The 27769-nt window shown below is 34.7% G+C and overlaps 1 protein-coding gene across 2 annotated transcripts; it reads right to left on the minus strand.

Annotated features, from left to right (window-relative positions):
• Positions 1–1841: 1841 nt before the first annotated feature.
• ACP1 (acid phosphatase 1) lies at positions 1842–27542 on the minus strand. 2 transcript variants are annotated; one of them, XM_036748337.1, is made up of 6 exons: positions 27471–27542; positions 17363–17436; positions 16963–17076; positions 5388–5449; positions 2169–2274; positions 1842–2020 (listed from the first exon to the last, which is right to left on the minus strand). In XM_036748337.1, the coding sequence occupies exons 1-6, from the start codon at positions 27511–27513 to the stop codon at positions 1943–1945; spliced, it is 477 nt and encodes a 158-aa protein (XP_036604232.1). In that variant the 5' UTR covers positions 27514–27542; the 3' UTR covers positions 1842–1942. The 2 variants fall into 2 exon arrangements, with proteins under 2 accessions (XP_036604232.1, XP_036604233.1); XM_036748338.1 differs by lacking the exon at positions 16963–17076 and adding an exon at positions 17131–17244.
• Between the last annotated feature and the right edge of the window lie 227 nt (positions 27543–27769).

Consider the following 27769-nt stretch of genomic DNA (forward strand, 5'->3'; position numbering starts at 1 on the left):
CAAATTCCAGAGCTCCCAGATCAAGGAGAAAATACTGCAAGCAGCCAGAAAGAAACAATTTGAGTATTGTGGAAACACAATCAGATTAACCCAAGATATAGCAGCTTCTATATTAAGAGATCGAAGGGCTTGGAATATGATATTCTGGAGGTCAATGGAGCTAGGATTAAAACCAAGAATCACCTACCCAGCAAAACTGAGTATCATGCTCCAAGGCAAAATATGGACTTGCAATAAAATAAAGGACTTTCAAGCTTTCTCAGTGAAAAGACCAGAGCTGAATAGAAAATTTGACTTTCAAACAGAAGAATCAAGAGAAGCATGGAAAGGTAATCAAGAAAAAGAACAAGAAAAAGAACTTACTAAAGTTGAACTGTTTTGTTTACATTCCTACATGGAAAGATTATGTGTATGATTCATGAGAACTCGGTATTAGGGTAGCTGAAGGGAATATGCATATATATATATATATATACACACACATATATATATATATCTTTATGTATATATATGTATATGTGTGTATATGTATGTATATATGTATGTATGTGTATATATATATATATATATATACAGAGAGAGAGAGCTGGCACAGGGTGAGTTGAAGATAAAGGGAAGATATCTAAAAGAAATAAAATCAAATTAAGGGATGAGAGAGGAATATATTGAGAGAGGAAGATAGGGAGAGATAGAATGGGGTATATTATCTCGCATAAAAGTGGCAAGAAAAAGCAGTTCTGCAGGAAGAGAAGAGAAGGCAGGTGAGGGGGAATGAGTGAATCTTACTCTCATCAAATATGACCTGAGGAGGGAATACCATACATACTCATTTGGGTATCTTACCCCACAGGAAAAAAGGAGGAAGAAGATAAAAAAAAAAGGGGGGCTGACAGAAGGGAGGGCAGACGGGGGTGGAGGTAATCACTTTCGAATGGGGACAGGGCCAAGGGAGAAAATTCAATAAAGGGGGACAGGTTAGGAAGGAGCAAAATATAGTGAGTCTTTCACAACATGAGTATTGTGGAAGGGTTATACATAATCATACGTATGTGGCCTATGTTGAATTGCTTGACTTCTTAGGGTGGGTGGGTGGGAAGGGAAGAGGGGAGACAATTTGGAACTCAAAGTTTTAAAAACAGATGTTCAAAAACAAAAAAAGTTTTTGCATGCAACTAGAAAATAAGATACACAGGCAATGGGGCATAGAAATTTATCTTGCCCTACAAGAAAGGAAGGGAAAAGGGGATGGGAGGGGAGTGGGGTGACAGAAGGGAGGGCTGACTGGGGAACAGGGCAACCAGAATATATGCCATCTTGGAGTGGGGGGGGAGGGTAGAAATGGGGAGAAAATTTGCAATTCAAACTCTTGTGAAAATCAATGCTGAAAACTAACTAACTAAATAAATATCTGGGGAAAAAAAAGTTATTGCTATCAAACGACTGCTAAAACACTAAAATACATTTTTAACTTTTCACAATGACCTCAGTTAATTTCTATTGTCTTCCAGGACATAAAGATAAATGTTTTCTTTACCTGTTAAAGATCCCAATTAGACACAAATGAAGCTGTCTCAAAGTGAAACTCTTATCAAACATTTTCAATAAATGATTGTTATTGAGGTTTCTTAGCTTTCACATGCAAATTATAGTTTCTTTCATTACATAATTAATTCATTTTAAAAATCTGAGGCATAAACTGGGAGTTCTAGCTAGCTTGATAATTATAACTGATTTAATCAAATATTCTTGCTTCAAAAATAATGATTGATTTTCATTACCTTTTAAAATTGGGACTTATGTGAACATTAAATAAGTTGAAGAAACAATGATGGGTCCCCAAATGTAGTACATTATTACTCTTTAATAACACATCAACTGATATACAAACATCATTTTTAAGTCGATGTCAATCACTGTTGTCCTTTAGCAACGAGTGTGAGCCTTAATGAGATTTTTCCAAAAATGCTTTGCAGCACCTCACACATTGCTCATATACAGTCTCAAAGTCAGAGTCATTTCCCTAAAAACATAGAAAGAGAAAAAAAGGATTGTTTAAAGTACAGTTGCTTGAAAATTGTCACTTAACAGGGCAGGATAAAAAGACATGTTTGCTTCACTAAAGCCCAGAAAAAGAAAAATTGAAGCTAGGAAGTACAAATGATACTTACATAATACGGATCTTCAATAATAAGTTGTTTCTGTGGATCATAGTTTCCAAGAAGTTCAATTTTAGCTTTGCAGTTTTTAACTTGATTACCTTTTCTATTCAAATCTCTGTAAAAATAAAACATCAACTTAGTTTCTAAACCTATGGTTTCAGGTTAAACATGGACATCTGCTAGGGCAATGTGAAATGCACACATCAAAATCCAGCAAAGTGGTCTCGTTTTAGAGCAAGGTAAACACTTAAGAGAACTGTATAAATCTTCAAAGGAAATATACAAGCTACTAAATAACTTATAATACTTCACTGTATTTTTACTGATATTATACATAAAAAAGAGATTCAATCATAAAACACAAAAAAAATTCTGAGCTTTAAGATAAAAAATTGACAATGATATTCAATAAAGACAGAAAAGTACAAACTATTCTCCCTTTTTTGTTAAGCATGATGGGACAATGAGAAAGAACATTTCATAGACTGAAACAAAGAGCTTCAAAGGATGTTAACAGGTTAGCTTGATTCAGTTCCTTGCTTCTAAGGTCTGTAACTAAACTATCCAATACAGGTGGTTATCAATCTTATTTTTGAAGATTCCTTAAAACGATCTCAATTTATTCTTTTCCACTTTTTATCTACCCTTCCCCTCAGGCAATTCCCCCAATCTGTCCCATATTACATTTTTTATGTCTCTGAACCTCTATCACCCCATTTTTCCTATTTCCAATAGGATGTATCTAGTAGGATATTCATAACCCAAAGTATAACCTATTGAAAACTGGGCTCATCATTACACCCAATTAAATAAGCACCCCTCCAATTTCTTTTTTTTGCAGTAGACTACAATAATATTGCCACCTTTGTTATACTATTTGCATTTCCTTGCTTTCCTTTGTCAGCATTCAATATGTAATAAAGTTTTGATAATTCTTTGCAAGGATTCTTGAACAAAGATATTTTTGAGAACACTGATAATATGCTCTACATAGAAGAACAAAAAGACAAAAAATAATCATGATTATTTTAAAGCAACTTAAAAAAAAGTGAAAACAAAATTAACTTCTACCCAAGTAGTGATAAACTGAAGGCAGTATAAGTAACACCCAAAGGACAAAATAAAATTTTAAATGAGAATACACAATAGATTTTTGTTTTGGTTTGCCCTGCTGCTTTTACTCATCTATGAGTGATCCCATAAAACAAACTTCCCCTTATAAAAAAAATACTTGAAATCACACAGGTGGGCTTTTTCCTGCCAAATATATAGAAGAGTTATAGAATAAGTCTGAATGCAAAGGAAATAAGTACACATAGTTAATAATAGGTAACAGCTAGCATTTACATAGTGCTTACTATGTGCCAAGCACTGTACTAAATACTTTACAAATATTATTGCATATAAAGGACTCAAGAAGGAGAGAGCGATCTACATCCAGAGAAAGAACTATAGAGACTGAATGTAGATTGAGGCAAACTGTTTGCTCTTTTTTTTTTCTCTTTTGTTTTTGGTTTTTTTTTTTTTGGTTTCTTCTTTCTCGTGATTCATTCCAATGGTCATAATTCTTCTTTACAACTTGACTATTGTACTATTGTGTAAATAAGTTCAATGCAAAGTTATATGTAGAAGATATATCGGATTCCATGCCATCTTGGGGAGGGAGGGAGGAGGGGAAGGAAGAAAATCTGGAACTCAAAATCATGTGGAACTGAGTGTTGTAAACTAAAAATAAAAAATCTTAATTAAAACAAATATTATTGCATTTGATCTCATTTTATAGATGAATAAATTGAGAAGTCAACTGACTTGCCCAGGGTCACACAGCTAATAAGCGTGTCAAGACAGATTTGAAATCAGATGTCCTTGACTCCAGGTCCAACACTCTATCCCCTGTGCCACTTAGCTCTGCCAATGACATTAAACTATTTTTTAAAAATGTTACATAAGTTTAATTATGAAATTGGGTTTGTTATTAGAAGTAAATATTTAGTTTTATTTAGTAAATATTCAAATTACCACTCTGTAACCATACTAAAATATTCATTTTGAAAGATGAATAAAAAATGAAAGACTTGTATAAATTAGTCAAGAATAAACTTGGTATTTTAAAACAATAATGGCAGTATTTGTACTAAAGGCACAAATCATCTCAATATAATGTGTTTTTGCATGTGTGCACATACTTCTCAGCACTAATTTCATTGATAACTCACAACTGATGGCACATAGCAGTCTATAAGTAGATAATCTTTCGAAAGTTGCTATGACTGGGAAATTCATTAAACTGCAGTAAATCTGATGATAAGCCTTTTCCAAACTTAGCTATGCTTGAAATGAGAGACAGTCAGTCACCCAAGTCCATTTTAAAGCCTCTCCATCTTAACAGGATCTTAGTAGACTCTGGTGATAGGCCTCTTCTAACTTAGCTAGGTTGGCCCTTAGACAACAAACAGTTGCAAAGAGAAATCAGTTCAAATATTATTTAACCAAATATGTAGATAGGTTACAATTTAAGAAAAATGGAGTATTTTGGTTTCCACTATAAATATTAAACTGTATTGCTACGACGTTTAGCTGCACACAATGTTCATAAATAGCATTACTGTTACAAAAATCCAGTTTGATATTTTAAGACATTTTAACAGTTCTGCTCCCCCTATACCTTAAAATGTTAAATAATAAAAGACCTGATTTTTTTTTAAAAGCAAATGTTGGCTTGATGACATAATCAATGTCATAGTCAAGATTTCAAGCTTGTCTAAATATTCATTCTTTAATACAAAATCCTAAAGTTAATGAAGTTGTCAAATTTATTTTATCAATTAAGACAAACTTAAATCATGTTACAAAATGAGGAGAGTAGAGAGGAGGGAAATTGCAATGCCCATGACTCATTATATCAACATCACACAACCTCAATGAAGAAAGCATAAATCTTATTACATAAAGCAGTGTAACACAACCTGCCTTTCTTCAAATTAAATCAGACTAATTGAACTCTTCCTTATCTTAGCATGCACCTTCTTATAAATATGCCTATCTGCCAATTTTGAATTACCCTGGGCTTGTTACAATTTGAAAATAATACCCTGTACATTATGACCCCATCTTACGAGAAAACAAAAGTCCTAAGTCACTGTTGGCAGTGTATCATCTGACCTCTTTACTGGTGTTAAACATAAATGGAAATGCTTTTAAAATGTCATTGTGGCAAAATGTGATTACCTCAAATTGCTTTCATCCATACACAGTATATAATCAAAGGTCAGGAAATCTTCTTTGGTAATCTAGAATTGAATAAAAAGTCAAAAATACAAGGTTTAGCAACTAAGTCTATCTAGTGGACTTGCTCCTCAGTACACAAATAACCATCTACACGAGTTACTCATTAATGTATTAATGTAATAACTAATTCTTCAAGAAATCAATCAGGGTACAACAAATGAAAGGGGATTCAAGAATTCTCCAAATGTGTCAATTTTCTTGAGCACTATGAAGTTCGCCATGTATTATAGGGCTCCTAAGTGGTATTAACAAGTATTAAAACATCATATAAGATTGAGGCAAAATATTTGCTCTTTTTTTCCTCCTTTTTGGTTTTGTTTCTTCTTTCTCATAGTTCATTCCATTGGTTATAATATGTAGAACCTGTATCAGTTTGCATGCCATCATGATGGGAGGAGGAGAAAGGAGAGGGAGAAAATTTGGAACTCAAATGCTTGTGGAACTGAGTCCTAGAAACTAAAAGTAAAAAATAAATTTAAAAAAAAAACAGCATATAAAGTATATAAAGCACGAAGTCTACTTTTTTTTTCCATTATAGCTTCTTGGTAATTAATTCAATTCAGCTAATCTATTACAGAGGTTCTAGGAACACAAGGATAAAAATAAAATAGTCCTCTTCATCAAAGAGAATATACTTCACTGGGGTGAAAGCACTATATACACAAGTAAGTAAATATATAGACAGAGTAATACTGTTATGGTGAAAGCATTAGGATCTAGAGGGGAATAAAGAAAAACTTAGTATAAGAATGGAACCTGACTGTAATTCTTCCTCTGAATGAGGACAGATTTTTTCCAACATGAGTTTTTTGGAGTTGTCTTAGAGCCTTGTATTGCTGAAAGGAGCCAAGTCCATAAAAGTTAGTCATGACAGATACAATGTGTCTGTAATTGTGTACAATGTTCTCCTGGTTCTGCTCCCCTCACTTAGCACCAGTTCACATAAGTCTTTCCAGGTTATTCTGAAGTCCATCTGCTCATCACTTCTTATAGCACAATAGTATTCCATTACATTATACCACTGAAGCAAACTTTTTGCACTTTTTTTTCATTTTGTTTCTTCTTTCTCATGGCCCATTCCATTGGTTATAATTCTTCTTTACAACATGAATAATGTGAAAACATGTTCAATGTGAAGGTATATGTACAGCCTATATCAGATTGCATGCCATCTTGGGGAAGGGGGAAGAGAGGCAGGGAGAGAAAATTCGGAAATCAAAAGTCTGTAGAACCGAATTTTTTTAACTTCTTCTATACCAGAATTTCTTAATCTTTTTTCTGTACCATGGCAGTCTTTAGTAGTCTAGATAAACTTATGGATCCTTTCTCAGAATAATGTTTTTAAATGCGTAAATAAAATAAAAAGGAAAAGCAACTATATTTAAATATAATTATCAAAATATTTAAAAAATAAAAAAGTTCTTAAGTCCATTAATATTAAGAACCTCTATCAACTATTTTTTATGCCATTATAGTTATCAACATCATCATCATACTACATATATCAATACTATCTCTACAAATTCCTATTCTGATGGCTCATTGTGTTGTGGAGGTGACCCTTGGGTCTGCCAGGCTATGCCTTGCTTGAGAGTGGAATTATGAAACAGACTGTGCCTGCTTTCTAGGACCAGCTGAAGAACAGAGAAGTTCATCACTAGGGAAGCCTTCAGCCCCATATGCCTATTAAGCAAAGAAACATATATAATTTACACCCATGCAGATTCCTTCTGCTTCTATAATAGTGGCAGGAAAAAAGAAGCATATGGTGCTAAGAATCAGTTTTTGTGTTATCTATAAAGATTAACTTGGCTATTGGTACACTACATATGAGATATTTATCCTACAATCACTCAGTATACAGACCACTAGTGGAACTGATTCATATCAATCTTGATATTCCCACTAAAAACAAAACCAAAAGATAAAAAGAAGCTGCAGCTAACTGAAAGGATGGCTCATGGGTTCTCTTTAGAGATAGAAATATAGAATTTGATGGCATTGGTTTTATTATGTGTCCACAGGCAAGAAAAAATATTTCATGGAACATTTGATCATTTCATATTAAAGTACTCAGAAGTATTCGCAAAAAGACTATCCTAACTATAATTCTGGCTTGTGTAACATCTCTTACAGGGTAATTCTAAGGGAGAGAAATTCTAGATAAAGATCAATGAGAAGAACCTCTAAATTAAAGACATCCCTTTTGATACGAAATGCCTTCAAGGCAAAGAGAAAATACTAAGGACAATATATGGTTCAGGTATAAAGGGTATAAAGGGACTAAAGTCTTATTGAATATGCAGAAACCTCACACCTATAAAATACATCTTTTGACCAAAAGATCATAAGGCAGTGGACATGGACAGCAAAGAGTAACATCATAAAAATTAAGACTGATTTTAACGGACAGGAAAATAAGTTGTTACTGATGTAAACCATATGTGAATCAGCTATCTTTGTACAGTCAGGTCAAAAAATTGTTAAAACAAAGATTAAAATTAACAAAGCTTGAAGAATAAAAATTAGAAAAGAAAATGGAACACAATAAAACTAATTCCGACTTGACCAATTTAAACACATTAAGATGAGGGGAAGCTACGCAGCACAGTGAGTAGAGCACCAGCCCTGGAGTCAGGAGGACTTACTAGCTGTGTGACCTTGGGCACAATTGCTCTGCCTTCCCCCCTCAAAAAAAAAAAGTTAAGATGAAAAATAGTAATTTGATATCTGAAAAGGCATCAACACCAATTATAATAACTTTATACAGAAGTTTAATTGTTATAAACCAATAAAAAGGAGACCAAAAAAAGACTAAGAATTGCCTAAACTTAGGCACCATATGACTTACTTGCCAAGTAGAGATATATGACAGAAAAGAGCAATGCTGGTTTAAAAACAGAAACATATCTGAAAACTGTTATGGGGAGAAAGTTAAAAGATGACCTCAGAACAGTGAAAAAGAGTGAATAAAAAAATCATTTTAAGGAAAACTTGGCAAGATACAGATGAGCAACAATCACCTTGCGGGCAATGACAAATAAAACAAGAAAGCAGAGAATAAATACTGATAGTCATGTCATATAAAAAGAAAATGATGAGGGGCAGCTAGGTGGCGCAGTGAGTAGAGCACCGGCCCTGGAGTCAGGAGGACCTGAGTTCAAATCCAGCCTCAGACACTTGACACATATATACTAGCTATGTGACCTTGGGCAAGTCACTTAACCCCAACTGCCCTGCCAAAAAAACAAAACAAATGAAAAGAAAATGATGAAAGACCCCATGATGAAAGACTACTCATGAAAAACTCATGGGAAAATATAGACAAGAGTTGAGCAAGAGGAACAAACACGGACAGTTTGATGGGTGGTAATCTCTATCATTAGCAGGAATACTTATAATGTGGAGATCACAAGATCTGAACGAATATCTGAATCTATGTAAGCACTCTATTTTAATTGTTAAAATAATTTTAAAAATTAAGTGTCATTCAGCAAGCAATTTTTATTACCTCATATTCCTAAGGTTGCAGTTAATTTCAAATGCTTTGGAGCAAGCGTCATGTTGAACTTCTAAACATTTTCCACAAGAAATGAGAGGCTCAAATTTTTAAATTTCCATTCCATCTGTTCTATAAATAATCAAATGATTCCAATTTTTGGTTAATTATAGTTATGAATTTTCTTCAAGAAAAGATCTGGAAACTGGCAGAGAGCCATAAAACCATGAAAGATTTTTAAGTGTTATGATAGCTGAGAGAAAATTTGACTGAATCACTTTTATTTGAGGATAATCAGCCTAGCGATATCCTACAAATTTCACTGAAGTCCTTCTACTCAGATATATCATCTGACCCAAAGTGACCTTGGGTTCATTAAAGCTACTGCTGTAGAGTTCAAGCACTGGCAGGGTCTGTCAAGCTAGTAAGCTTCAAGCACAGGCCTAACAAAGAACTGTATATCTCATCAGAGTACAACTCTAGCCAAGTTCAGAAAAGCTTATCACCAGAAGGTTAGTCACTAAATAAAATTACTTGGTTACAAAAGCTCAAAAAAACCATAATGGAAACATTATGACCTGAAGCAGAGAAAAGAATAAAACCACATCAATGAAGGTACGGAGTCTGAGTACTGAAGCAATCAGCAAGCATTTAATAAGAACCTATGACTGTACTAGGGATTGGGAATACAAAAACAGAATAAAAGAAACCTGTCTCAAGGAGCTTAAGATTGTTCATGAAATAAAGTAAAAATCTAGAGAAACAGACAGGATTTCACAGAATTACAAGCTTTGTAGAAGAGGAATAAAACACTAAACCAAGGTGGAACTATGAGGAAAATTAAAGCAGCATGAAAAATAATCCAATTTTAAAAGTGTAGTACAGAGGCTAGTGACTGAACCTGTGACCTTGTAGATATAGATAACTCCTAGGTGAGGCAACTCCCTCTATTTATGTAAGTTTGCATCTTACAGGCTTAGAAATCTGCCTAGAATACTCAAAGGTTAAGTGCCTAGTCTAGGATCATAGAATTTACTTGTTTCTATGGCATCTTTTAAGTAGTACCTAAAAATTATGACAACAAATTAAAATATTCAAAAGCTTTCTTAAAAGCATCAGGAAAGAAAGGAAGAGGGAAATCGTTACAGGATAACCCCCCAAAGAATGGCCTCAGGAAGGAAGGCAGAGACAAGATGATAAATTAGACAGCTAACTGATTCTCCCAATATTCCTCTCCAAACAACTTTAAAATAATTCCTCAAACAAATTTTGGAGTGGAAGAGCCAACAAGAGGTCAAAGTTAGACATTTTTGCAGCCTAAGGTAATTTAGGAATTCAGCAGGAGTGGTCCTACCAGCATAGGAGCCAGTCCAGAGCACAGAAGCAACACAGCTTGGCAAGAGTCACAAAAGTTATGAAGAAAATATCACCTTTTTTAAAACAAAACTAGTCAAATGAGGGGGAAAAAGGTACTAAAACTCATTAAAGAAAATAACTCCTTAAAAATTAGAATTGGGCAAGTGAAGACTAATGACTCAATGAGATATCAAGAATAAATACAAATAAATAAAACAAAGAAAAAATAAGAATAGAAGAAAATATGAAATACCTCATTAAAAAAAACTGACGTGGAAAAATAACAAGGAGAGATAATTTCAGACTTACTGGATTATTGGAAAGCCATGATTAAAAAAAAGAGAGCCTAGACATCATATTTCAAGAAATTATCAAGGAAAGCTGCCCTGGTAGCTTACATTGAGAGGGTAAAACAGAAGTTGAAATGATCCACCAATCACCTCCTGAAAGAAATCCCAAAATGAAAACTCCCAGGAATATTACAAATTCCAGAGCTCCTAGGTCAAGGAGAAAATACTATAAGCAACCAGAAAGGGGCAATTCAAATACCAAGAAGCAATAGTCAGGATCACACAAGATTTAACAGTGTCTACATTAAAGGAACGGAACACTTGGAATATGATATTCCAGAAAGCAAAGGAGCTAGAATTACAACCTAGAATAACCTATTCAGCAAAACTGAGCATAATCCTTCAGGGGGAAAAATGGGATATTTGATGTAACAGAGGACTTTGAAGCATTCCTTATGAAAAGACCAGAACTGAACAGAAAATGTGACTTTCAAACACAAGAGTCAAGAGAAGTATAAAAAGGTAAACGGGAAAGCGTAATCATAAGTGATTCAATAAAATTAAACTATTTACATTCCTATATGGGAAGATGATATATGTAACTCCTAAGAACTTTATCATTATTATGGCATTTGGAAAGATTCTACACAGAAGGCATGAATAGAACCAATTATGTTGGGATAATTTCTAAAAAACAAAACAAAAATATGGAGAGATGAGAAAGAGGGATACACTGGAAGAAATGGAAAGGGAGAGATAGAATGGCAAAAAATTTTCTCACATAAAAGAGGGGCATAAGGAAAAGCTTTTATAGTGGAAGGGAAAATGGGGGGTGAGGGAGGAAGAGGGACAGGCAATACGGAATCTCACTCCCATCAGAACTGGTTCAAGGAGCGAAGAATATATATAGACGTTCAGTTAGGTAAAGAAATATATCTTACTCAAAGGAGGAGAGGAAGAGGATAAGAGACGGAGGTATGGTACAAGATGATAAAAGGAAGGACAGATTAAAAAAGGCAGTGGTCAGAAGCAAAAGAGACTTTTGAGGAGGAACAGGAGAAAGAGAGAAAGAAGGTTAAACTGAAAAAAAAAAAACAGGATGGAGGAAAATATAATTAGCAATTATAATTGTGAAGGGTAATGGAATGAGCTCACCTATTAAAATGGAAGCAGGGAGTAGAATGGATTACAAACCACAATCCAATGTTTACAAGAGACACATTTGAAAGAAAAACACACACAGAGTTAAACTAGACTTAATGAAAAATGATAATCATGGAAACTTTATCTTGAGAAAACAATGAAGCAATATAAAAAATCATAAAAATATTTTTAAAGTGTCTCTGATAAAGGCCTCATTTCCCAAATATATAGGACATTGAGTCAAATTTATAAAAATAAGAGCCAATCCATGATCGATAAATAGTCAAAGAATGTAAACAGGTAGTTTTCAGAAGAAGAAATCAAAACTATCTATTGCCATATGAAAAAAATGCTCTAAATAACTACTGATTAGAGAAGTGCAAATTGAAACAACTCTGAGGTACCACCTCACACCTATCAGAAATGACAAAGCTGGAGGGAATACGGGAAAATAGGTGCATTAATAAAATGTTGGTGGAATCGTGAACTGGTCCAAATGTTCTGGAGAACAACTTGGAACTATGCTCAAAGGACTATAAAACTGCATATCCTTTGACCCAGCAATACTACTACCCCAAAGAGATCAAAGAAAAGGAAAAAAAGGGGCCTATACATACAAAAAATATTTATAGCAGCTTTTTGTAGTGGCAAAGATTTGGAAATTGAGCTCTTCAATTGAGGAATGGCTGAACACATTGTGGCATATGATTATGATGAAGGACTATTGTGCTATTAGAAATAATGAAGGGTCCAAGGCAAAATATGGAGTTTCAATAAAATAGAGGACTTTCAAGCTTTCTCAGTGAAAAGACCAGGACTGAATAGAAAATTTGACTTTCAAACACAAGAATCAAGAGAAGCATGAAAAGGTAATCAAGAAACGGAAATTGCAAGGGACTTACTAAAGTTGAACTGTTTTGTTTACATTCCTACATGGAAAGATGATGAGTATGATTCATGAGACCTCAGTATTAGGGTAGTTGAAGGGAATATGCATATATATATATATATATATGTGTGTGTGTGTATGTGTATATATATGTTTATGTATATATATAAGTGAATGTGTATGTATGTATATATCTATGTGTATGTGTATGTATGTGTATATATATATATGTGTTTATGTATATATATATGTAAAAGAGAGAGAACAGACACAGGGTGAGTTGAAGATGAAGGGAAGATATCTAAAAGAAATAAAATGAAATTAAGGGATGAGAGAGTAACATACTGAGAGAGGGAGATAGGGAGAGATAGAATGGGGTGGATTATCTCACATAAAGGTGGCAAGAGGAAGCAGTTCTGTGGGAGGAGGGGAGAGGGCAGGTGAGGGGGGAATGAGTGAACCTTGCTCTCATCAGATTTGGCCTGAGGGGGAATACCATACATACTCAGTTGGGTATCTTACCCCACAGGAAAGAAAAGGGAGGAAGATAAAAAAAAAAAATAAAAGGCAGGGGGATGATGGAGGGGAGGGCAGATGGGGGTGGAGGTAATCAAAACAAACACTTTGGAAAGGGGACAGGGTCAAGGGAGAAAATTCAATAAAGCGGGATGGGTTGGGAAGGAGCAAAATGTAGTTAGCCTTTCACAACATGAGTATTGTGGAAGGGTTATACATAATGATACATGTGTGGCCTAGGTTGAATTGCTCAACTTCTTAGGGAGGGTGGGTGGGAAGGGAAGAGGGAAGAGAATTTGGAACTCAAAGTTTTAAAATCAGATGTTCAAAAACAAAAAAGTTTTTGTATGCAACTAAAAAATAAGATACACAGGCAATGGGGCGTAGAAATTTATCTTGCCCTACAAGAAAGGAAGGGAAAAGGGGATGAGACGGGAGGGGGGTGATAGAGGGGAGGGCTGACTGGGGAACAGGGCAACCAGAATATAAGCCATCTTGGAGTGGGGGGGAGGGTAGAAATGGGGAGAAAATTTGTAATTCAAAATGTTGTGATAATCAATGCTGAAAACCAAATATGTTAAATAAATAAATTGCATTTAAAAAAAAAAAAAAAGAAATAATGAAGGGGTTGATTTCAGAAAAAAAAAAAAAGTGAAGTAAAGCGAAGTGAAGTTAGAAGAACCAGGAGATCATTGTGCACAGTAAAAGCAATATTGTAATAATGACCATCTGTGAAAGTCTTGGCTACTCTGCAAGACAATTCCAAAGGACTCATGATGAAAAAATGCTACCTACTTCTAGAGACAGAACTGATGAACTCTGAGTGCAAACTAAAGTATAATTTTCTTGCTTTTTTTGTGCTAATATGGAAATGTGCTCTACATGATTTCATAATGTACGTGATTATTTGCTTGCCTTCTCAGTGGTTGGGGGAGAAATACGAGGAAGGGAAAGAATTCGGAACTCAAAAATTAAAAAGAAAAGAACATCAAAAATAGATAATTTAGAAAAGAAAAATGAATTCATAAAAAGTAAAATTATATATACATATATTTTAAAACCCTTCTGAAAACAACCTCAGTTTCATTAAAATTCAAATGTGAGAAGTAGCCTTAAAATTATCCCCACCACAAAGAACTGGAAATTGAGAGAGTGCTCATCATTTGGGGGATGGCTGAACAAGCTGTGGTATATAAATGTAATGGCATACTACTGTACTATAAGAAATGATGAGCAGGCAGATTTCAGAACAACATGGAAAGACTCACATGAACTGATGCTGAGTGAAGTGAGCAGAACCAGGAGAATACTGTACACATCAACAGCAACATTGTGCAATCATTAACTATGATAGACTTAGCTCTTCTCAGCAATACAATGATGCAAGACAATTCTAAAAGACTTGTGAGGGAAAATGCTAACCATATCCAGAGAAAGAACCACGGAGTCTGAGTGTAGATCAAAGCATACTACCCTTTTCACTTTTTTTGTTTTCTGTTTGTTTTTCCTCATGGTTTTTCCCTTTTGTTCTGATTTTTCTTTCACAACACAACTTGAAAATATGTTTAGCAAGATTGTACATGTACAATCTATATCAGTTTGCTTGCTGTCTTGGGGAGGGGGGAGAAGAGGAAGAAAAATTTGAAACTCAAAATTTTACAAAAATGAATGTTGAAAACTATCTTTACATGTAACTGGAAAAAAAAATACTATTAAGGAAAAAAAAGACTTTGGGCTTCATCTCAAAGCCATAAAGGTCAGTTAGGGGTCCTCTTTTTTTAAAAAAATTAAATTATGAATTACCCAAACTTCAACAATATAAATATTTCAGTATATAAATGAAAGAAAAAGATTATATATGAAAAAAAATTATGCGCACCAGTGAAAGGAATCAGAAAGGATGAAAGCTACAAATATATCTGATCTCACATCTAATGTAAACTTCCAATTTTAGAAAGGCTTAAGTCTTCTGGATATTCCTCTAAACAATAATTAGTACACAGACTAGACCAAGGGTGGGGAATCTGCAGGCTCAAGGTCACAGGTTCCCCACCCCTGGACTAGACTATAAAAAACAGAAGTCAGAAATTAAGGGCTATTAGTATTTAGTGCAAGAGTCTGATAAATAACGATCAAATTCACAAAGCCGAAATTTAGCTCACTCTAATAGAATATTGTAGATTACTAACATATCTTTAAAGTAGCAAAAAAATGTTCCTACGGCAATTTTATGTTGTGAATTTCCTGACTCATATCTGTATTAACTATATTTTATTTAAAAAGCAGATAATACTCATTTTAAAGGCACAAAGTGAATTAATCAATGTATTTATAAAAAGGAGTTCTAAAGAAAATCTGAGAGTTGAAGGCAATTATTATTTATAAATAATACTTTCCTATCTCTAGATGGAGTTTACTAACCATTAATTTTTTTTGTTTATAAATTGCTTTACTGACAAATGGCTGCCACTTCCTATAATCTAGAAAACATGAAAATCAAAAGAAACAGAAAGATGTCAGCATACTAGGAGCACTCTTCTACAGGGTGAATTTCCTACAACCACAGTGGTTACTAGATGTGCAATGATGGAGAATCCTATGAGAAGAAGCTTAGTACTTCTTTTATTTAGCAACTCAGGCAAATCTGTACCTCTAGCCTTTACAATATTTTTTTTCCTAATGAATGAACATTTACTTTACTACCTAAAGAGTTTTGACTTTCTGGTCTAAACCAATGTTTCTTCCCTTTCAGTGGTGTAGATAATTTCACAATAATCCACCATAACCCCTAGCAGCATGACTGACTGAATAGGTGCTGAATAAATGTTGATTAACTGAATGTTCTCATACTCCATTTTGCTAAGGAGGAATTTAAAGTAAAGATATTCAAAATAAAAATGAGCTCAATAAAAGTTTTTCTATTAAGCAAGCTGGATATTATTAAAATTCCTACTACTTAAATTCATGCTGTCTAGATGTCACCTTAATTATCTGACACACTCATTTCTAAGGCCCAGTTTGTATCAAACACATAGCTTAAAGGCTGAAAAAAAAATTTATCTTAATTGCTTTTAGACAATGCTTCTTAACATAGGATCTTTGAACTTAAGTGTGAGTATGTGAGTGTGTAAGTGTGTGTAGAAAGGGAAAAAAGGGGAGAGGGAGAGAAGGAAGGAGGGGAGGAGGGAGAGAGAAGTTTAGTTTAATATAATTGGTTTTATTTGTATTCCTATGTATTTACAAATGTTACTCTGAGAAAAGGGTCCATTGGCTCCACCAGACTATCAAGAGGGTCTGACACAAAAAAGGGTAATGGTTCTGCTTCAAAGTGTAACACCAAATAAAGGCTGGAAGAAAAAGTAAAATGATCAGATGACCTGAACTAAAGAAAAGTGTTTCACATATTTTCCATACCTAAAAGTACATTTAAATACAAAAACAGACTATATGGAAACTATAAATTTAATTCAAAAATAAACTTTAATTTTTTAAAACAAATTGCTATTTTAACAAGAATCATGTTTTACAAAAAACAAAACAAAACAAAAACAAGCAAGCTATTTTCCAGCCCCAAGGATGTTTACTCAAGTATACAACACATAACTTATGGTTTACCTAATATTTATGCAATTTATACATTACATATTGTTGTAAACAAATAACCAGATCTTGTAATTATCACAATAGCTCTATTTAGTCTATGGTTAGTCTTATTAAAAGTTAAATGGCCCTTAAATAATGTACGACTTTCAATGAACATTATGCAACATCTGCAAATAGAGAGCAAGCCACACACTGAAAATTAAACAAGATCTTTTCTACCTGTCTTGCTTTATGAGTTGTATTAATGCCATGATTTCTTAGGCAGTTTATAGCTCTTGCATCTGGGGAACGCCCCACATTCCAGTCAGAGACAGCACCACTGTCAGTGATCCACTGTAACACAAAACATAGGCATATGCATTTTGAACGAAGTTTAAAGTACAGTACCTGCCTGGCAATATGATTCATGGTAATGCCATGTTTCTTCATGCAATTCTGCCCTCGATAATCAGGGGGGTTTCCTATTTCATATGTAGATGTTGCTGCACTGTCTATCCTCCACTATAGGGGAGAAAACAAAAACAAAAACAAAAGAACATTTGACATATTCCTCCCCCAAAGGATGTATTGGATGGGATGACCAATATAAGATACTGAAAGGTACTAGAAACAAACTTACCTTATCTGAAATATTTTGCTCAGTTACAAGTTTCCTAAAAACTGCTTCTGCTATAGGTGAGCGACAAATATTACCTTCAAAAACAAAAGGAGAGAATGAAAACTATTTGGAGGTATATTAAGTCTAAGCAGCCCTTGCTACTATTCCCTATAAAGAATTCCCGGAAACCAGGTTATAAAGATGGATAAGGGTTGTTGTGAGGTTTAAACAAGACAAGTGTGTAAAGCATTTTGCAAAGCTTATAGTGGTATACATGAATGTCTACTGTTATCTTTCCATTCTGGAGACTGCTTTTCTAAGAACTGTGAAGACCTGTCGAGATCAGTTAGGGCAGATCTCCAACTTTTTGGTTTCCTGATACTTTCATACTCTCAAAAACTGCTGATGAAAGAGATAGCAGAGCTTAGTGCCTGAGCCAAGATTAGAACCCACCTCTCTTGACTCCTAATCTAGTGATCACTTCACCATACCACACTAATCCATGAATATTGTCAAATACCACAATGACCCCGGAAAATGCTACATTTACATGTTACTGATTGGGGTTTTGCCTACAAACCTACCCACATTTTTTGACCCATAATTAACATTGGAAAACCAATAATAAGTACTTTAGGATTTCTGAATTCCTTGCCCATCCCTCACAAAGGAAACATTTATATTTACCCTTCTGTTCCCTTCAGGTTGCAAGCATCTGTATAATCTACGCTACTCTACTCTGGTTCTCTTTCCCTTTGATGATTAAATGAAATGGAATTTTATTTTGCTTTGCAAATGCCCACTCTTCTTCAGAAGTACTTCTCAGACTAGTTCTCAATCTATAATTCAAAACTTTCTCCACTTATCTTTTATTAGAGTAGTTTTCCAAACTGTTGAGTGTTGCTCCCTAGGGAAGAACACAGCCCCTTGCTGAGTGGAGGTCGAAAAAAGGGAGAAAGGAGGATGGGTACAAATAAGGTATCAAAATTATTTTATATGTATTGCTAAATATCCCAGAAATATAGAGATGTTTTAAAATAAAAATTAAGTACAAATAAACAAGATTAATACACAGAACTAACTCCAACTGCAGTGAATGCAACAGTTTAAGCCATTATGTGTGAGATGAATTTTGAGCCTATGCATGAAATTGAAATCTGCCATAAACTGGTAGCTGTGGCTTGCTGAATATGAAGGAAGTAAACTCAAAATTACAAGCTTTGTGTGGAACTGAAAAGTCCCAGAATCTCACTTGATCATGAACTTGAGTTATAAGGCACCTTTGAAGTCATCTCACCCAATCTCAGTATTTTAGAGATAAAGAAATTGAGGCTCAAGAGAGGTTAAGTGACTGGCTCAAGGTCAGGCTGGTAATAAGTTGCAGGAACAAGAATCCAATAAGTGCTTCTCTGGCTCGAAATCCAGCATCCTTTTCACCTCTATATCAGTCTACTACTTCACATATCTGTTACATATAACAAATAATTGGTTTAAAAAAATAACTGCTACAATTTAAGAACGGTTATAATCATATGAAAATGCCAACAACTAAATTTAAAGCAATAATTAAATTACTGATGATTTTAGTAAACTGAATTGTCAAATTTTTAGTGCTTTAAGTTTTTGAAAAGTGAAATATATTCTTTTGTCATGAATAAATACATAATGAATCTAAAGGGGAAGAAAAACACTAAGATAAAGCTAGTGCAAAGACATGAGACTCAATACAAATACTGAAAATACAGAAACACAAAATAAAAAGCTTATATTCACAAAACACAATTCATTACGTTTATCACTTGGTATTAATAAGTACTATTATTGAGAAGACTGTTTACTTTGTATGAATGTTTTAGCTGCAGATGGCATGAAACCTAATAAATTGAAATGAACTCTTAATTGGTTACATGCAAAATGCATTGCCAATTGGAGAATTTGAAAGATTAATTTATTTTTTGTAAAAGCAAACTTTTTCCAAAACCATTTCTGTGACATCAAAAACATCAAAAGGTCTGTCTGCCTGTATCAAACTGCAAACTGTGTAATATGACAAAAAGCTTTATTCAATAGAAAAACTGGCATCACCCAAAGTTACTGATAATGAACTAAAGGATATTTTTCAAATTATATAGCAAAGCAGCTTTGCATGGTTCCATATGGAGACATGATAGGAAGGAGAACTGCGCAAATGTCTGAAGATTTTTGTTATCAATTATCTGAAAAAATACAATCTCTTACAATTTTACACAAGAATTAGATGGAAGCAACAGATATCTGTAAAGATAATTATTGAGTGTGTGAGTGTCAAAGAAAGGGGGAGGGAGGGAGGGGGAGGGAGAAGGGAAGAGTGAGAGAGAGAGTATGTGTGTGTATATACACGTATGTATTACTGAAATTATGCTTGGGAAGATTGGGTGCTTTCCAAAATTAATGTCAGAGTCACATTAAAAGTAAAATTCTAAAAAACTGGTGAATTTTAAAAATGAAAATAATATAATAGAACCGTATTGGACTCATGAAATTTGGACACCCCTGTATGTTATTGCATAGATAACCACTTGTATGAATAACTTTCCAAAATGTCACAATATTCAACTATATAAAAAAATCCATTAAAGTGAAAGCTTTTTGTCCAATCATTAATGATATGAGGTAGAGACAGATCACTGGGCAATTCTATTACTGTAAAATGACACTGGTTTCTCTTGACAAAGTATTAAATTGCTGTTTGAGATAAAGGAAACTACTATTAAGGGCACAATCTTTTCTAAAAATTTAAACAAAAATTTTTTTGTCACACAAATTTCCTTCTGAAACTTGTGTCTAGTAGTTATTTCTGGAAAAACTAAGAACTATAGAAATAAATTTACAATGTAGTACTTCATCTTTCCCAAATTAAAAAACAATGCCCTGCAAATAAATACAAGTTCTGCTTGTTAATCATTTGACTGGTCTTTATGAAATGTCTTTTTTTTTTTAAAAGAGCCAACTATTTGCAAATGTGAACAGATAAACACATTCTGCTATTTCTTCATAACATTTTATTTGTATACAATAGGGTTTTCCTTTCCTCTTTAGCTACTACAATGATAAATTACTAGTCTCAATTTGTGGTTGAAAAAAGAATTACAAGTAAGAATTTCATCAAGGAAACCAGGTTTGAAGAAATGTTTTATAGAACAAGTCTATGACACTAATAATATTTTCATCATAGTAATTTATAGAAATATAAATGAGAAAACTCTAAATGATTTTACCATTAAAGTTTTATGTAAACTGTTTTTATTTTGTGTTAATGTTATGTTATAAAAACTAATAAATTCCTGGCTGTTATCTGAGTTAAAATAAACAATAAAAAAGTATTTGTAGACTTTTTTTTAAAGGAATGCATTGCTACACAAAATTCAGAAACTGCCATATAAGAAATTGTCACAATTGAAGGGAAGCACTAATGAGAAAAAGAAAGCTCAAAATATGTAAGTAGATTTTTAACAAGTATTTGACAGGTTCAGTAATAAATTTTTCTTTTAAACTGAACAGATTTTGTATTACTAACACCTTCATCTCCAGGGATATAGTTTAGGTTGCCATGTGAACATACACTATTTCTTTGACTTTTCCAGCAGTAACAGATTTTTCATCAACATTTCATTCTGATTCTTTTGAGAATTTGAGCAAATAAATTAAGCTTTGGTTAGTGCAACAGATAGAGGTAACTGGGATACATTACAAAGCGTTATCAACATAAAAATGTGTAGGTAGATAACTGTCATTCAAAAATCAATTTTTAACTTGTTTTGCAGATATATTATTTAATATTTAAAGATAACATTTATTTTCTCTCCAAAGTTTACTGACCTATTAGGCGACTTTCACTATTTTCCCTCACTTTTCTCTCCACAAATTTTAAATTACATAACTCTCAGAGATTATGCTTGTTTCATTCTTAAGTTAAAATTATACTTCAAACAACATACCACAAAATAAACTCCAAATGGTTAAGTGATCTAGACATAAAAAGGTCACATCATAAACAAATTAGAGAAGAAATAACCTTTTCAGATGTATGGAGAGAGCAAGAGTTCATGATCAAATAAGTGATAAGATCACAGAGGATAAAATGGGTAATTGTGATCACCCAAAATTTAAAAGTTTGTGCACAAACAAATGCAAGCCTGACAAGATTAAAAGGAGACTATTTAACTAGGGAAAAAAAAAAAACAAAATGAAACTTTACAGGTTGTTTCTGATAAAGGTCTCACTTCTAAGATATATAAGAAAAAGTGATTTTACATGACTGATTTTTCCATATAGTTGAGGGTTTGCTGCTTTAAGCACCAAATTTTTTCTTTATTTTCACTATTATTGATATAAATCTTTCAAAAATGTTTTATACTCTTCCTCGCCATCTTTACTAGAACATAGTGATTTTGCACAAAATTGGTATCGAATGTTTGATTATTTGATTGATAATTTAACTAAAATGATGACTGAATCATAATCCATTATGCTGCAATATCTGATGCTCATAATGACTTAAAGTATAAAGAAGGGAAGTTTAGGGAACTCACATCAGATTCAGTTCAACATTAAGTGCCTACTGAATACAAAGCACTACGCATTGTGCAGGAGGAGATAAAATATTCAGACACAAGACTGAGGTTTTTGCCTTCATGAAGCTTACAAGTCTAGTGCAGTGAGTTCTAAACTTTTTTGGTCAGGCACTCCTACCAAATAAAAAGTTTTTGAGCATATACACCATGTATACAAATATTTATTAGCTAATATTATAATACTAATAATTATATACTTAAAAAACTCATCTATTATCAATCAAGTTGTCTACCATAAGCAAGCAATAATTTTGGGGGGCAATACTAACACTTATTCATCAATCTCTTACCCATCCCATAGAATTGTGAGTAAAGTGCTCTGTACACTCAAAAATGCTATTTACAGTGAGAATATTCATGGACTGGTAATGCTATCAGTGTCAGCACTCCTTTAATAACTGCAGGTCATAGATCATCCACACCTTCTATATCTGTGCAATTCTTGTCTCTATCTTTCCACAAGTTCAACCCAACAAACTAGAGGCCTTCTACGTCCTTTATTTCATGATTATTAGTGAAACAGTTATATTTTTCATTCTTTATTCTTGATACATAAATCACAGATTTGCAGCTGAAAGGGACTTTGAAGATCATGTGGTCCAATCCCTTCATTTCACAGATGAGGAAACTGAGGCCCAGAGAGGTTAAGTGATTTGTCCAAGGTAAGAAGTAAAGGAGTGGATCCTTTGATTCCACAACCAGAAGTCTTTCAACTACATTATGCCTCCATGAATACTTCTGATTCCTTGTTAGTAATAACCCTGTTGCTCAGAGGCAATACAGCATTTTATTTTGCAACTCTTTTAATTTTGCATGTTATCTGCAAAATCGCATATTATAATAAACTGCATTGTGTCTCACCCTGATGCCTTTGCACAAACTATCCATACCTGGATACTCTCGGTCCTTAGAGCTGCTTCTTAGAATCTCAAGTTCCTTTCCAGGCTCAGGTCAAGTGTCACCTCCTCTATGAGGTACTTTCAGATTCCTCCAGCTGTTAATATTCTCCTATTCTCCACCAAATTATTGTTTTATTTTCTACTTGCTTCTCTATGCACGTTTTAGTTTTTCCAGTAAAACAAAAGCTCTTTGAGGTTAGGGCCTACTTCATCTTTAGCTCTAGAGCATAGATCCTAATCCTTTTTTCTAGACCTCTCCTCAAGATGTTTTAACATGTACTGAATTAAAAGTTTGTTGAAATATTTAGTTTTCTTTTTGAATCTTTATATACTATTTATACCAAGTTTCTTAACTCTTCACACTTTTCCATTGGGCCAATTGTTTACCTTAGCAGGCCCTTTTCCTTTCTGAAGCAGTCTTTGTTTCTGAGAGCTATCTTCTCTAAAAGCCACCCCACCCACAGATGATCCCCTTGTTTCTGTACCATCGATGTTTAGATTTCTTCATATTACCATCTTGAGCAGAAAAAAAAGTGAAGAGACTCCAAAAGACTCACGATGGAAAATCCTATCCACATCCAGAGAAAGAACTTTGGAGTCTGAATGCAGATGGAAGCATACTGTTTGCTCTCCTTTTCTTTTGTTGTTTTGTTTCATTTCTTCTTTCTAGTGGTTCCTCTCATTTGTTCTAATTCTTCTTTACATCATGACTAATGTGAAAAGATGTTTAATATGAACGCGAAAGTAGAGCCTATATCACACTGCATGCTGTCACGGGGAGGGGGGAGGAGAAGAATGGGGGAGAAAATTTAAAACTCAAAATCTTATGGAAGCAAATGCTGAAAACTAAAAATAAATTATTTTTTTAAAATGAAAAAAAAGTTTGTTGAATAAATAATTACAAGTAGAGGAAAGGACTACTGTACTGGATTATTTATTATACCCTGTGAATAAGGGTCATGAGGAGACTAGCTCACATCATGTGGAAGCAGCCTGATACACTACAAAGCCATAAAGGTAAAACCATGGAGAGATATTAAGATTTTCTTCTAGAAATTGACACTTTTGCCATATTAAACATTTCCTTTAAAGAAAAATTGCAAAGAATCTCCAAACTGTCTGAAATTCAATTGACAAAACTAAAAGCAAATATTTGAGTTGCCCTAAAGCAGTGACATTTCTGTTCTTGTCATGTATTACACTACTGAGTTTCCAAACTAACTTCAATGTGCAATTGGTGAAGATGACAGTAACTTTTCAGTGAATTAAGCAAATAATTTTTCTGCCTCAGAGTAAGGGTTTATTCACACACATTTTCTTTCCGAAAAAAGAAAAATAGCATTACAGGAGTAGAATAGGTTTATTTAGATGTGTATAGACACAAAAAACATTGTAAAGCAGAGTTCTTAACTTGAAGGTCCATGAAAAACTTTGTGTCTGAAGAGTCCATAGGCTTCAATAAGCTGCCAAAAGGGTCAATGACTCATAAAAGGCTAAAGACCCCTGCACTAAAGAACCTTCCAATGTAGAACTGTAATTATACTATGTAAAAGATAAATGCCCTGGTTTGAAAACCTTTCATCTGAAATTGAGCTTTGAAAAAATTTAATACAACTAACAATATATTATATAATTAGCTTTCACCAGGGTAAGGTCTTTAAAGACTTCCTAAACATACAGGTGAACAGTGTAGCTAGAATTGTCAACTTGAGGTTCTGCTACAGAATACTGATGACCTTGACCAAGTTAATTAACATCTCTGAACCTCCAGGCTCCCCAGAACTCTGTCCTAAGCCCTATTCTGTTTTCCCTTTATACTACCTCACTTGGCGATCATAGTAGCTCCCAAGAATTTAATTATCATACCTAAGGAAATGATGCTCATGTCTATATGTCCAGCCCAAGCCTCTCTACTGAGCTACTGTCCTGAATTATCAACTGCATTTTTTACATCTCAAACTGTATATTACATAGGTATTATGAACTCAACTTGTTCAAAAAGGAACTCATTATCTTTCTCTCTTCCAAACTTACTTATCACTGTCCAGGGCAAGACCATCCTTCTAGTTATCTACACTTATAATTCTGGTTGTCATCCTAACTCTTCACACACCCCCACATGGCCAAATCTTTTTTTCTTTCTTGATATCTCTTGAATATATCCTCAACGTTTTACTCTCATTCATCCTACTTATCTAATCTACTGCCAAACAGTTCTTTCTATCTGGACAACATCTATTTCTCTATTACCCTACCTCTCGGGCTATGATGACCTCTAGCTTGGACTACTTTAAGAGCTTTCAAGTTGATTTCCCTGCCCCAAATCTCTTCCTATTTCAAAACACCCTCCTCTGAGCTGCCAAAGAGATTTCCCTAAAGGTCAGATCACCTCTTCATCCTTCACCACAAACATACTCTTACTACTCCCAGGATCAAAAGTGTCTTCTATTTGGCATTTAAAGTGCTTTACAACTTGACTCCTTTTTTACGCTTCCAGTCTTATGACACTTTATTCCCTTTCATGGGGAAGAGAATCATAATCGATTTCAGGCACACTCCCACATCTCCATCTTTGGCTGGCCTCTGAATGGAATGCTTTCTCCTCACCTCTGACTGGTTTGTTTGACTTCGACTAATAGGAATACTTTCTGAAGGAGGCCTTTTCTTGTGGTCCCACTTGCTAGTCTGCTAGTGCTTCCCATCTTTGATTACCTTCATCTTCTCTCATATGAATAGGTGTTTATCTGTACAAATGTATACATCTACATATTAGTATGTGTACACGTACACCTATATGTATAAATGTTTGATGAATTTTTGCATACTGTAAGAATGATACAATAGTGTAAACAGGTTAAAGTCTCATTTCTACTATGGAGTAAATGTGTGAATCTGACCAACTTAACTGACTTCTTTGAAGTTTTAGTGTCCTTATCCTTAAGATAGGTTTTTTCCTATTTGTACAACCTACCTCACAAGGCTAATATGAATCATACTATAAAGTGCTGTGTTCTTCAGAAACTTTTTATGTACTTCAAAATGCTCTGAAATATCAATACTCTCAACATTTTCCTGAGATGGTTTGATGCATAAATTCACCTCTGTACTTCAAAATAAGAAACTGGGAAGAATCCCAGACCAAAGATCTCTGTAGTTCTGGAGAATATAAGTAACAGCTGCTTTTTTTAGATTGGCATTTATCTTACACAAGCAGAAACGTATGCAATATTCCTGCCAGATACTTGCTGAAAGTACCAAAGTAATACACTCAGGTGAACTAAATGATTTAATCGGTAACCTTGATCTTTAAGACAGCAACAACTTGATGACATCTTACCTACCACCCTCTGGCTTTTTCTTTAGGAGATGCCCTAAAGAGTCCTTTGAATTTTTTTTAAGGGCCCAAAGCACTCTGACTTAAGAGAAGTGGGTTATTATTTGGCATAACCACAGAGTAAGGCAAGACAAAAAGAGAGAAAATAAAATATCTTGCCCTAATAAAAAGAAAGCTTTCTCTTTTCCTATGGACTTGAAATCAGGCTGACCCAGGAGGCAATTCTACTTTAGACACAGACTGATTTGGGATACTTCATCAAAAATGTACGAAGTGACAACTACCAGGTGGTGGCATATAATTGGTGTAGTTGATAGGAATACAAAGAAAAAATATATCTTTATCCTCAAGGCTTACATGGGGAAGGGGAAGGACACATACAAGTACTGAGGTAAGTAAATACAAAATATATGAGTACAATCAAGAAAGCATGCTAACTACTGAAATAAGAAAGACTTAAGAAGCAGCTGTCCTTTGAAGGAAAGTGTGGTTTCCAAAATGGTAATGAAGAGGAATTTTATTACAGAAATTGTCGATCACCTGTTAAAATACTTGTGAGGGTGGCAGTTAGAATGTGTTGTACCGGCAAAAGTAAGCTAGTTTGCCTAAGGGAGGGAAGGGGCAAACGGGAGATCTCGTAGGAATGGAAAGAAAGAAGGGAGAGAGGGAAGGAGAGTGAAGAATAAAAGAGAGAGGAATAACATAAAATAAGATAGAACAGGTATATAGATAGGATGATGGAGGGCTTTAGATGCTATGCTGAGAATTTATTTTCACCCCTGGGTAATAGAGAAATTTTAGACTTTTCAGGAGGGTGGTGGCATGGTAGGATCTGTATCGGGTCGATGAATTATCCCTGGACTTCTGTTTCCTCCTCAGTAAAGTAGGACTACCACCTTTACTGCCTGCTGGTCATTCTGGTCATTCTAAGGATCTAAATCAAGCAATGGAAGTTAAGTTGCAGCCTAAAAAAAAAAAACATACAGATGCCGGCTACAGTTAATACGACCAAGAAAACCTTCAGCAGCTAGAAGAGGGAAGGAGTAAGGATCAAAGAGAAGGGCAAGGAGTCGGGACAAGTGGAGGAGGAGGGAGCGGGGACAGAAAGCCCCTAAGGACCGGGAGAAGGGGGAATGGCGGCGGCGGCGTAGCCCTCTCCAAGTCTATTTCTTGAGCCCCAAGAGTCCAGGACACAGAGATCTCAGCGCTACCTTCCTCATCATCCAGCAGACCCCAAAGATGGAGCGGAAAGAGGGAGGGATGGAGCGGGAGCACTTTCTTACCCAGACACACGAACAGCACAGACCTCGTTCCCTCTGCGGCCATTTTTAATTTCCTACTGCAGGACTTCCTGACTTCCGGTCCACTAAACGGAACCGGCGCAGGAATACAGAGCATGCGCAGTGCGTAGTAGTGGGGCCGCGTTAGCAGGCTCCGCCCCGGTGGAGGCGCCGAGGTTGCCCATTGGCCTGGGTTTTCCCTCCCTGCTGGAGAAGAGCGCGCTAGGGAGAGGAAGGCTCCTCCCAGTCCCTCTTCCCCCGCCCTCCGGGCAGTGGGAATCTGGCCATAACTGATCTAGACC

Source organism: Trichosurus vulpecula, chromosome 3 (assembly GCF_011100635.1).
Source record: "Trichosurus vulpecula isolate mTriVul1 chromosome 3, mTriVul1.pri, whole genome shotgun sequence".
Classification (NCBI taxonomy): domain Eukaryota; kingdom Metazoa; phylum Chordata; class Mammalia; order Diprotodontia; family Phalangeridae; genus Trichosurus; species Trichosurus vulpecula.

Coding starts and splice junctions, on each gene's coding strand:
- ACP1 (XM_036748337.1), bottom strand. CDS start 27,513: ATGGCCGCAGAGGGAACGAGGTCTGTGCTGTTCGTGTGTCTGG. Junction 17,077..17,362: donor AGCAAAATATTTCAGATAAG/GTAAGTTTGTTT, acceptor TTTGTGTTACAG/TGGATCACTGACAGTGGTGC. Junction 2,021..2,168: donor TTATTGAAGATCCGTATTAT/GTAAGTATCATT, acceptor CTATGTTTTTAG/GGAAATGACTCTGACTTTGA.